This window comes from Salpingoeca rosetta (assembly GCF_000188695.1).
Source record: "Salpingoeca rosetta unplaced genomic scaffold supercont1.30, whole genome shotgun sequence".
NCBI lineage: Eukaryota > Choanoflagellata > Craspedida > Salpingoecidae > Salpingoeca > Salpingoeca rosetta.
The window spans coordinates 640,026-652,212 of record NW_004754904.1 but is presented as its reverse complement, the minus strand read 5'-3'; the positions used below and the strand labels follow the sequence as shown (position 1 = coordinate 652,212).

The following is a 12,187-nucleotide window of genomic DNA, read 5'->3' as shown; positions in this document are numbered from 1 at the left end:
ACCGCTCTTGCACAGCAAACGACTCACACACACTGTCATTCACGCACTTGCACGACTCACACTCACACTGCCATTCGCGTACTTGCGCTTTCACTTGTGTACATGTGTGAACGTTTTTCTTTGTGTGTATGTTTGCAGGAGCGACGACATCTTCTGCCGTGGCGCTGCCTGCAGCGGGTGTCATCGCACTTGCTGGCGTTGGCGCCCTCATCATGGTGGTGGTTGTCATTCTTCTATCCGCAAGCCGTGCGAAGAAGAGCAAGGCGCTGAACACGCCACAAGTTGCTCCAGACACGGGACCGTCCTCCATCGTGCGAGACGTTGAATACGACGTGGTGAGTTGTTTTGCGTGTGTGTGTGTGTGCGTTTGTATCTTTGTGTGCACGTGTGTGTGTGCGTTTGTATCTTTGTGTGCACGTGTGTGTGTGCGTTTGTATCTTTGTGTGCACGTGTGTGTGTGTGTGTATGCGTGTGCATGAGATCATGCCTGTGTGTTTTGTCAGTCCCTTTGTGGTCCATGTCGCCGCCACCTCATCATCACACAACCACCGTCACCAACACCAACACCAACACCAACACCAACCCTCTTGCTTGCATGCTCACTGCTGCGTCGCCTTGCAGGAGATGCGACCGATGGGCCGGTCGGCGTGGACGAGCCCAGCACTGCTCAAGGCATACGAGCAGCAGAAGAAGGGCGAGAGCGCCGCCGCGTTTGAGGGTGGCGAGGAAACGGATGTCGATCCACATCGCCGCGAGAAGAAAACCAAGAAGAAGAGCAAGCGGAAAGGCAAGCACGCATACGAGCACGACGACGACGACGACGATGACGATGTTCATCGTCACCACCACCACCACCACCACCACCACCACCACCGCCATCCACGCGTGACCACTGTGGACATTGAGCGTAGCCGCAGCGAGGGTGGTGCGGATGAAGGGCAAGGCCCATCGTCGCGCCCTCGCCTGGAGAACCAAATGGACACGCTGGAGATGCTTGATCGCGCACACCGCACGTCGAGGAATTCGCTGTTCGACTCGCGCCGCTCGTCCTTCTACAACTTGGGCGATGCGCAGCCGGGCACGACGCTGGCAGAGACATCGTTCACCCCGATGAGCGGCATTCGTGAGAGCGACACGGACGCGGACGGGCACGCGCACATCCACGAGACCATCCTGCACCACGGCGGGCCTGACACCGTGTCTGTGACGTTTGAGTTGGATGGCACTGACTACGAGTGCGAGTACGCGCCCGACCTGCGCCTGACACGGCCCGTGCCGCCGTACACGTTTGGGACGTGCGTGCACGCACGCGACATGGGGGCGCACCTGAAGCTGCTGGAGTCTGAGGACGCGTTCAAGGACATGCTGGCAGTGAGCCAGAGCAGGGCGCGCTGCACGAAGCCGCACCGCGCGGCAAGCGAGTACGCTGAGCTGAACCGCAACAGGGACTATGTGCCGTTTGACTTCAACCGCGTGCGCGTGCCCATTGAGGGCATGGGCGACTACATCAACGCCAGCTTTGTTGAGAGCTACGACCACCCGAAAGGGTTTGTGCAGGCGCAGACGCCGCTTCCGCCGTCCTGGAGCTCGTTCTGGCGCATGTGCTTCCACTCCAAAGCGCAGCTGGTGGCGGTGCTGGACTCCACCCCCGGCAACGAGTACTGGCCGGCGCACGAAGGGTACGCTGTGCCGTACGGCAGCATGCTGGTGGAGGTGTGCAGCGTGGAGCAGAAGGAAGAGTGGGTGGTGCGGGAGATTAAGATGCAGCACCGCCACACGGGGCGCGTGGCGACAATCACGCAGCTGCAACTGCTGACGACAGACCCGACGCAGGTGACACCGGCCATGTTTGCGCGCTTTGCAGCGGCGTGCCTCGTGCACATCAACACGGGCCTGCACGATCGCACGGAGTGTGTGGTGCACGATGCGCTGGGCGGCGGCCTGTCGTCGATGCTGATGGTGTGCATGACTGGCATGCGAAGCATGCTGGAGACGGACTACGTGGACGTGCCTCGCATCCTCACCAGTATGCTTGGCAAGCGGCGTTACTTCATGCCCAGCCCCGTGCAACTGCGCTTCGTTTACCAAGTCCTGGCGCACTTTGCCAAGGTGCTGCAAAGGGAGACGTCCCCAGACGTGCGTGGCAACGGCAGCAGCGACAACGGTGGTGGTGACGGCGATAGCGAAGGCGAAGACGCGTCGGCTGACAGTGTCATTGCTGAGGCCGTACACAAATTCCGAAGCAAGGCAGTGCACACCTCTGTGTTGCAGGAACTGCTGAATATGCCGCACACCATTGACGAAGGCAGTCCGACAACAACAGCGTCGACGCCACACAGTGGCCATCACCACGGCCACGGGCACGTGCACTTTGCGAGCGATGTTGGTGACGAGCCGCCAACCATGAGCACAAACGCGCTCTACGCTGGTGCACGACAGCAGCATCCCAGCCACGGCCACGCGGAGCACCATACACACACTGGACATCATGGGCACGGCCAGCAACAGCACCAGCACCAGTCGGGTCGTGAGCGCAGGCGGCAGGAAGAGGAGGATGATGGCATTCCGTACTTGATTCAACGCACCATCCCGCCGCCGCCACCACCGCCTGCATTCTCGGATCCTGGTCATGCGAGGGGATATGACATCATCCACGACATGCAACATCCTGGTCAGCATCACCACCAGCGACGTGGCGAGCACGGCCATGATGATCGTGATGGAGATGCATCTGCCACCAGCAGCGTGCACATGTTCACGACTGCGCTTGGATATCATGGTGAGGCGTTGAACTACGACGAAGACACGGCCCTGTAGCACTAGGGAGGGGGTGGAGAAAGTGTAAAGCGCTGGGGTTAGTGTGTGCACGGTGAGTGTGTGTGTGTGTGTGTGTGTGTGTGTGTGTGTGTGTACGGTGTGTGTGTGTGTGTTTGGTGTGTGTGTGTGTGTGTTTGTCTGTGCGCGCGCAAGGGTGAGTTCGAGAGATTGTGAGAGAGTGAACAGGTTGAGACAGAGAGAGGTGGGGGAAAGAGGAAATGGCCGGGGGTAAGCGGATGAGGGGGGGGGGGGCAAGACCTTCGTCTTTTGTGCATATTTGTTCCCCGTTGAGGGCTTCATGTGTTTTTCTGGTCTTTGTCATTTCGCAAGTAAACTTGAGCAGTTAACATGAAGACGAGCGAGCAGCAGGAAGTTGACATGAGATATTCATGGAGGTCTGGTTGTAACGCGGATAACAGTTGTGACAGTGACGAAACGACCATACCATGACAAGGACAGCTGCTTGCATGTGATATTCTTATTAACATCAGAGTGACTCATGCCGACCATTTATGAACAAATGAAAGACGTGGTGCATCCAACAGTCCAAGAGCAATGACGGGACGTGCTATGAGGTGCATGTGCTACCCAAGCACTAATCTTGAACATGTAGAAGCGAACAGATTGCCCACCAGACAAAAAATAAGGGGGAGGGGAGGGATGGCGCAAGGAAGCAGTAGCACCCTCGTAGTGTGAGAGACAGAGAGGTCGCTTCTGTTTGCTTCCCTCCCGAATCACCACGCGCGTATGAGGCGAAAATTTGTGAAAGGGACAAGGGACAATTCTGCACGAACAATATGATTCGTAGCACATTTCGAGAATGTGAGGTCCACATGATGTCTTGTGTGCGGTCGCCAATGACAGCCAGGCATCCGTCAGAGTCCCTCGAGCCACACCGCTTTCATTTGTGTACACCATCTTGTTGGGAAATGGTATTGCACTCTTTGAGAACTGTCACACACGGTGAGTGCGGAACTCGAAAGATACCAAACTCAGAACGACAGCACGCGTGAAAACGAACACAACAAACAGCATCTGGTGCGACACACGAAACGAACAGCAGCCAGCCACAAGCAAAACAGACGAAGAAAAACAAACAAACTTGAACAGCAGTGCACACGCAATACATCAAACAAACAAAACACCACCGCCACAACACTCTCGGCGTTGACTTGCGTTGGCTTTGTGTTGTTTGGTGAACGCATCGCATGCACGGATGCATGTGCGTGTGCAGGCGCATGTGCGTGTGCGTGTATGTGTGCATTGTGCATTGGGGGGACAGGGCGGGGTGTTTAGTCAAGGAGGATGATCCTGGGGTCCTCGACAGCCTCCTTGACGCTCTTGAGGAACGTCACGGCCTCACGCCCGTCAATCAGCCGGTGGTCGTACGTCAGCGCAACGTACATCATCGGGCGGATCTCAACCTGCAGCCACGCGGCACCGCGTGTGTACAGTGTGTATGTGTGATGCAAACACGGGTGCGTGGCGGGAGACAAGTGTGAGGGTGTCAAAGGGAGGACAGCACTGACGCAGAGCGACGCAGAGCGAAGCAGATAGACAGACAGATAGACAGACAGACAGATGCAGACAGACAGACAGACAGACAGACAGACAGACAGACACACACACACACACACACACACACACAGAGGCGTGGCTCCACGTGCTGACACACATTGCCGTGAATGACGCCGGGGCGGTCAAAGGTGGGGTCCTTCCCGAGGATGTCCGACTGCGGGGGGTTCATGATCGGGGTTCCCATAAGTGAGACAAACACACCTGGCGCACGCACAGGCGGAGCGAAAGGGTGTGGTAGTGGTGGTGGTGGTGGTGGATGAAGGTGAGTAATAAGGGCGTGAGAAGGGGGGGGGGGGTCGACACGCGGACATTGAGCACGAAGCCGTATCGTTCAGACAGACAGGCAAACAAGCACAGGCAGCCACGAACGCATGACTCTACGCTCTTGTGTTCCAGCCCTGCTGCTGTAATTGGTCGCGTGCATCTCACCGCCGTTGCTGATGGTGAAGGTGCCGCCCTCCATGTCCTCAATGGCGAGGTCGCCGTCACGCGCCTTCTTGCCCAGACGCGCAATCTCCCGCTCAATGTCAACATACGTCATGTCTTGCACCCGCCGCACAACTGGCACAACCAGACCCTGTGTGTGCGCGCACACGTGTGAACATGTGTTTGTGTGGTGTAGATAACGTGAATACGTGGTGTGTGTGTGAATACGTGTGTGAGTGCACGCGTTTGTGTGAAAATGTGTGTCAATATGCGCGAATGACAAGGAGCCACGCCTTGCCGTGTTTGCAAGCTATGCGTGCAAGCAACATTAAGCGATGGTGGCAGACACCATTGTGCAAGACCGAGGGGGATGCGCAACCTTAGGGGTAGCAACGGCGACGCTGATGTTGATGTCCTCGTTGTACACGATGTGTTCGTTGTCCGTGTCAATGACTGCGGTGATGGTTGGAAACGTACGATACACGTGGCGGAGTGAGACGATGATGTGGCCAAGCAACCACCAACACCACATCAGGCTTGGTGAACACGGGACGAGCGGGCACCCATACGCAGACCTCCTCACACACACACACACACACACACACACGCACAGACAGACAGACCTCCTCACACACACACACAGACAGATAGACAGATACACACGTGTGACATTCCCAGCCACTCACATGCGTTGACAGCTGGCTCGCGCTCAAGGGCCCAGGCGGCGGCCTTTGCAAAGGCAGACATGAAGCCAAGCTGCACCCATCGCAGGTACACGTGAACACATTGTTGAGTCGCAACGAGGGGGAATCACGCAATCGAAACAGCAAAACAAGGGAGAACGATGACGACGGCACACAAGACAGTTGCTGTACAAGACAGTTGTTGTACAAGGCAACGGGCTGCCGCTTACACACACACACACACACACACACACACACACACACACACACACACACACACACACACTCAAGCAAACGCCGCCACCGACCTTGACGCCGTGCTTCTTGAGGAAGGCGTCCTTGTGCTTGTTGCGGAAGGCGATGATGTGGCTCATGTCAATCTCGTTGAAGGTGGTGAGCATGGCAGCGGTGTTCTGCGAGTCCTTCAGGCGCTCGGCCGTGCGTTTCCTCATCCGGGTCATCTTCACGCGCGTCACGCCGCCAGCAGACTCTAATCGTAGTGCAGTGCAGTGCAGACAAGACAAACACGCCATGGTGGTGTCGTGTGGTGTCGTGTTGAGATGTGTGAGAGAGAGAGAGGGATGGGTGTAATTCGACCACTCGTGCATTCATGCGAGCACCCCTTCCATACAAGCACACACACACACAGGCACACGCACACAAGCAGACAGACACACACACGCACATACATAGGCACGCATACCGACCTGGTGCGGGCTTCTTTGGTGCGGGTGCGGGTGCGGGCTTCGACTCTTGCTTCTTTGGCTCCTCCTTTGCCGGGGCCGGAGTGGTGTCAGCAGCAGGGGCGGCAGAAGAACTCTCCTCCCCCTCAGACTTCTTCTCCTCGCTTGCAGCGGGCTTCTGGCTGCCAGCGGGCGCCTCGCCTGGTTTCAAGTGAGTATGTTGTGTGCATATGTGTGTGTGTGTTTTCGCGTTCGCTCGTGAGTAGTGTGTGCATTGTTGCGCACGTTGCATGAAGGACGTGGGTGTATGAGCACGGTTTTGTGTGCACGCGACCAAGTTTTTCCCACAGAAAAGGACCGAGGTAGGTGTAAGGAGGATTGCAAGGGGGGGGGGGAGAAACCGACAAGATTTGTGCTCCTTGTTGCTCGGCAACACAGGCGACCAAGCGTGCACCACACCCACGCCAAATCACACGTACCAGGCTTCATCTTGAAGAGATCAGCGCCAATGGGGACGGTGTCGCCCTCCTCAACAAGAAACTCCGTAATGACGCCAGACTGTGGTGCGTTGACAGGCACGCTCGTCTGTGTGGGTGCAGAGCACGCAGCAGGGGCGCAAACGTGTGAGCAACGCAGCATGGTGGTGGTGGTCGCCATGGTAGTGATGGGTCGTCTTGGTCGAAGAACGCAACGGGTTGCACAAATGACAGCAAAGCGTTTAGGGGGAGCAATCCTATGAAGGTCAAAGCTTGCTACCCCGATGCAAACACACACACACACACACACACACACACACACACACACACACCTTATCGGTCTCGATGACAACGACGGCCTCATCCTGCTCAACATAGTCGCCAACCTCTGCATGGTGTTGTTGTTGTTGTGGTGGTGGTGGTGGTGATGAAGTGCGAGTTAGTTGACTGCAAGGTGTATGTGTTGGGAGTAAAGGGAGTATCACAGGCACCCATTTAACAATGTCAACGTGCGAAACCCGATGAGAGCCAGTGCACAAGCCTTCCCACTGAACAAAACCTTTCTCAATCGAACCAACCTTTCTCAAAGCCGCCAATTTCGCCCTCGGAGATGGACTCGGCAACTGGGGGAAGCTGCACAGTAATCTCGTCGCCGTTGCCTTCGCACGCACAACGCACCAGTCATGCATGAGGTCAGTGTGTGAGGCACAACGAGAACAATACAAATGAGAGCGGCGGCAGCGGCAACAGGAACAGCTGGAAGAGCAGCAGCCAAAACTAGAAGACGAACAGCAAGACAACGAAGAAGAACAACAAGTACACCAGCACCAACAGCAACAATCAGCACAAAACAGCAACGTACGGAGAGCGCGGGCAGCGTGGAGGTGCCGGCGGTTCACAGCAAGGAGGGGAACGGCCTGCACAGCAGCCCACGGCAACCAATATCAGATGTGTGTGTGTGTGCGTGTGCATGCGTGTGCTTGTGAGCATATGTGTGTGTATGCGTGTGCTTGTGAGCATATGTATATGTGTGTGTGTGTGCTTGTGAGCCGCATGCCGCAGCAGGTGCATGTGCTGCTGAGAGCTGGTGCGTTCTGGTCCAGAGGGAAGCATACGCCCGCAGAAGAAAGCCGACGCACCTGGCGAGCGCAGGGCGCGGCAGTTGCCTGCACAGAGGCCAGGGACTTGGCGACGGTGACGGAGTTGGAGGGCGTAGCGGCCAGGCGACGCACAGCGCCGCTCACGGCAGCGAGCGTTTTCCGGTTCACCTGCAGTGTACCGAATGATGAAAGAGCGTGTGTGAGTGAGTGAATGAGCGAGTGCGTGTGAGTGCGTAGGTGTGTGTGTGTGTGGGCGTGTGTGTGTCGATGTGCGCCCTTGCACAACCTCAAAACCCAAAGCATAGTCAAAGAAAACAGTTGCAAGGGGCTCTCTCTCTCTCTCTGTTGTCTGGTGTCCACCGCTTCTCACACCATCAGCACGACCACTACCGTGTCACAACCACAATCACCATCATCATCAGCATCATCATAGCCATAGCCACTCACGCGCGAGAACAACATCTTGGCAAGAGGATGGATGGAGAGCTTCTTCCCGTGAGTGAGCAAAATGCAATTTGCAACGTGCTGCAACGTGCCTTAAAAGAGCATGAAATCATGCTCGTAGTTTCTCAATTTGTCATGTCGCTTGCAATTGCTGACGGATTCGCTGGAGCGAAACAGGAGCGAAGATGGGAGCGAAGATGGGAGCGATGCCGCTGCCAACACACACACAACCATGACGATGCGTTGTTGCGGAGCGGGGTGTGGGCGAGGAAGGCATTCAAAGCAACAAGCATCCACATCAATAACGACAACAACTACGGCGCACAGCCTCCTGCCTATCAGCACGGCAATCACACACACACACACACTACAACACCTTTGTTGTTGTTGCCGCTCGTGCACTTTTTGGCACACACACTGTTTTGAGCTCGTGTGTGGTCGGTTGACGCACACATTCACGCCCACAATCACAGCTGATAAAAGCGGGAGGGTTTAAGCCAGCAAGCACCAACCACAGCAAAGCAAAGAAGCACCAGGACCGCTGAGATGAACAGCAGCGGTGGCGGCGCAAATCAGCCGCTCGCGGCACGCAAGGATTCGTTCCTCACAGCGCCTGACGATGGCTGGCTTCACAGCAAGTTTGCCATGCAGTATGGCGAAGGCGTCTTCTTCAGGTCGGTGTGTGTGTGTGTGTGTGTGTGTGTGTGTGTGTGTGTGTGTGTGTGTGTGTGTGTGTGTGTGTGTGTGTGTGTGTGTGTGTGTGTGTGTGTGTGTGTGTGTGTGTGTGTGATTGGCGATGCTGTCACAAGCCTCGTTCACGTCCTGTGTCGTCACTCACTCACTCACCCCTGTTGCTTTCGCTCACACGTTTCGCTCGTTGCGCATGTGACAGCTTTCCCGTGACATATGTCGGACGACACCCACTCGCGCGGAGTTTGCGCTCTGTGGAGTTCCCTGTTCGAAACAAGGTCCGTACTGGCTTGATGCGTCAAACCATGGAAAGACAGGCGGCTGCGTGCACCAGTAGACGCATGGCTGTTTCACATGCATGTGTGTCGAAGCCACCCTCACGTTCTGCTCTGCGCTGGCTGCGGCTCATTGTGTTGTCCAGATTGTGCGCGAGGCCATTTGTCGCGTGCGCGAAGAAGCGCGAACACGCCCTCCCATTGAACGCCAAGTGCCTGCGGTGCGTGTTCGTCTGCGTGGAGAAGTATCCACACAGTACATCCCTCACACGCTCATGTAGCCGCTTCAGACGAGTATCACTGGCCACGTATATTCTTAATGCACTCACGCAAAACTGCTGACAACCTCATCCACTCACTGACCACAAAACACCTACACGCACCCCCCCCCCCCACACACACCCCACACAAACACATGCACACACACGCACACACAGATGTTTTCGGAGTTCTTGGATGCAGAGGAGCCCGAGATCAAGATGCAGGACATTGTTGTGAACATCTCCTCGGCGGGGATTGTGCTGGCCACGGAGCACGAGGACGCCGTCATCGCCTTCCACCGCATGACCACCATCTCATTCGCTGCAGGCGGCGACTTTGAGGTGCGCACCTGGTGTTGCATGCCATGGCTGTCTTCGCTCGTGCTTTGCTGGTGTGTGTGTGTGATGTGTCGTGTGTCGTAGTCGCCATGTAATGTACGACACACACACATGCACACAACACACACATGCACAAACACACACATGCACACACGCTCTCTGTGTCTTCCTCTTCTCTCACATCCGATTGATGCTGTTCTTCTGCGTGCGTGCAGGATTATGACATGGTGGCGTACGTCGCCAAATCGCGCCTCGGGCGTATGGTATGTCACCAACCACGCGTACAACCAACCAACACCACCACCACCACCACCACCAACAACAACAACCAAGCGCCGTGTCTGCAACACGCTCACCGCAGCCCACGTGCACTCTCGCTCGCGTCCTTTGCTGCGAAGAGTATTGCAGCACGAGCCACTGCATCCATGTTGCACACACCCATTCACACTGCAACCACCTCACCTTTGTGTCCATGCCACATGCGATTGACAAATTGCCACGCTGGGACTCTGACGCATGCGTTGTCGCTGTGTAGTGCTACGTCTTCGACTGCGGCGCCCACTCAAACCAAGTCCTCGCCACCATCGGCCAGGTATTGTGTGTGTGTGCGTGGATGTGCGTGGATGTGCGTGCGTGTGCGTGTGTGTGTGGATGCGGCGTTCATGTGGTACTCTGCATGTCCGTATTCACACCAGCGCACAAATAAGAAACACGCACACGCATACATAGTTGCCTTCCTGCCCACCTTCCCACGCACTGCGTCTCAACCCCCCCCCCCCTTCACGACCATCACCATCTCCCTTGTGTGCCGCTGCGATTGCCAGGCGTTTGTGCAGGCGGGCGAGGAAGCGGAGGCACAGGAGTACGAAGAGTTTGACGATGAGTACGGGGTGTATGCCGAGCAGGTTCTCACCGAGCAGGAATACCAGGACCTCTACGGTGTTGTGGTGCGGCTTCATGGCGCCTTGCTTGTTCGGTTTGGTGTTAGCTTTGTCCTGTTTTGGTTTGTCTTGCGGTGGCGGTGCGTTTGTTTCGTTGTTGCGTCTCGTCTTGTCTTGGAAGACCTGCGTTGTTTTGTTTGTTGAGTATTGTCTTTCGTCTTGGTTGCTTGCTTGAGCAAAAATGTTCACTGCTGGCCTCGCACCTCCTTTGTTGCTCTCTCCCATCGCAGGGCTCCCATCCAACCACACCAACCTACGCAGACCCAACGTACGTGCTATGTATTTCCTGTCCAGGCACCTATGTTGCTACCGAACAAGCCAACACACACACACACACACACAAGAGCGAGCAAGCAACCATAACTCCAACACACACACGCACGCACACACACACACACACGCACGCACACACACACACACCACACACACACACACACACACACACACACACACACACACACACACACACACACACACACACACACACACACACACCGTCGCTGTGTGCTCGCTGTTCATACTTTCCTTCCACATGTGCGCATGCTCAGATATGCCGATCCCGCAGTCGATTACGACACGGGTACATACGCCGACACCAACGCCATCTACGACAACGTGTGTACCAGGCGACAATGGGTTTTATGGGGGAGCAGGGCGCACACGCGGTGGAGTTATTAGCGGGTGCTTGAGCAGCCACAGCTTTGTGTTGTATTTTGCTTTTTGAAATCTGTTATACAGTCTCGCAACGCATCACATCACATCTCTCACACATCTCTCACACATCTCTCACACACGCACACACACACACACACACACACACACACACACACACACACACACACACACACACACACACACACACACACACACACACACACACACACACACACACACACACACACACGGACGGTTTGCAGCGGCTGCAGACGGGCGGGGCGGATGGACACGTGTACAACATGCCGGATATGGATGAGGCCAATCCAGACTATCACGAGTTCACGGTGGCGGACGTTGACGAGGCAAACCCAGACTACCACGAGGTCTCCGTGGACGCGGAGGGTGCGGTGCAGTACGATGTTGCCCAGCATGCTGGTGACGCTGCCCACCAATACGCCATGGGCCACGCGGACGGCGACGAGACATACGCCAGCGTGCCGCCACGGCCATCGCTCAAGGTGCGCACGCATTCGTGTGTGTGTGTGTGTGTGTCTGTGTGTGTGTGTGTGTGTGTGTGTGTGTGTGTGTGTGTGTGTGTGTGTGTGTGTGTGTGTGTATGTGTCTGTGTGTGTGTGGGTGTGTGTGACCATGAATCACGGCATTTCGTTCGGTCAATCCTGTCATTTCCAATCTCATACGCACTCACACTTACAATCGCGCGCGCACATACACACATTCAATCGTACCCATTCATACCTCTCACGCGTCATTACCTCCACCACAACAACAACCACGCACGGCCACGGCTTGGGATCATT

General features: G+C 56.0%; 4 protein-coding genes across 4 annotated transcripts in view; 2 read left to right on the top strand and 2 right to left on the bottom strand.

Annotated features, from left to right (window-relative positions):
- Positions 1-3,058, top strand: part of PTSG_12970 (uncharacterized protein) — a gene marked incomplete at its 5' end in the record, with an annotated part of 35,276 nt that extends 32,218 nt beyond the window's left edge. The window contains 2 exons of the mRNA XM_004989277.1: positions 139-335; positions 622-3,058. Of these exons, the coding sequence (XP_004989334.1) occupies positions 139-335; positions 622-2,817 (2,393 nt within the window). The 3' untranslated portion in view covers positions 2,818-3,058. The remainder of the gene's footprint in view (positions 1-138; positions 336-621) is intronic.
- Positions 3,059-3,718: 660 nt separating this feature from the next.
- On the bottom strand, positions 3,719-4,081 carry PTSG_12969 (uncharacterized protein; the record flags this gene model as incomplete). The annotated part of the gene is made up of 1 exon (XM_004989276.1): positions 3,719-4,081. The coding sequence occupies one exon, from the start codon at positions 4,079-4,081 to the stop codon at positions 3,719-3,721; it is 363 nt and encodes a 120-aa protein (XP_004989333.1).
- Positions 4,082-4,109: 28 nt separating this feature from the next.
- Positions 4,110-8,267, bottom strand: PTSG_12968 (dihydrolipoamide S-succinyltransferase; the record flags this gene model as incomplete). Its single annotated transcript, XM_004989275.1, has 13 exons — positions 8,211-8,267; positions 7,803-7,931; positions 7,526-7,580; positions 7,242-7,322; positions 6,996-7,051; positions 6,667-6,772; positions 6,212-6,388; positions 5,813-5,994; positions 5,508-5,577; positions 5,201-5,274; positions 4,825-4,972; positions 4,493-4,596; positions 4,110-4,241 (listed from the first exon to the last, which is right to left on the bottom strand). Exons 1-13 carry the CDS (start codon positions 8,223-8,225, stop codon positions 4,110-4,112), a joined length of 1,329 nt encoding a protein of 442 aa, XP_004989332.1. The 5' UTR covers positions 8,226-8,267.
- Positions 8,268-8,362: 95 nt separating this feature from the next.
- The window catches only part of PTSG_09968 (uncharacterized protein), a 7,273-nt gene continuing 3,448 nt past the window's right edge, over positions 8,363-12,187 (top strand). Inside the window, exons 1-10 of the mRNA XM_004989274.1 lie at positions 8,363-8,881; positions 9,100-9,175; positions 9,319-9,393; positions 9,610-9,774; positions 9,987-10,034; positions 10,307-10,363; positions 10,596-10,718; positions 10,943-10,980; positions 11,261-11,327; positions 11,630-11,887. Of these exons, the coding sequence (XP_004989331.1) occupies positions 8,754-8,881; positions 9,100-9,175; positions 9,319-9,393; positions 9,610-9,774; positions 9,987-10,034; positions 10,307-10,363; positions 10,596-10,718; positions 10,943-10,980; positions 11,261-11,327; positions 11,630-11,887 (1,035 nt within the window). The 5' untranslated portion in view covers positions 8,363-8,753. The remainder of the gene's footprint in view (positions 8,882-9,099; positions 9,176-9,318; positions 9,394-9,609; positions 9,775-9,986; positions 10,035-10,306; positions 10,364-10,595; positions 10,719-10,942; positions 10,981-11,260; positions 11,328-11,629; positions 11,888-12,187) is intronic.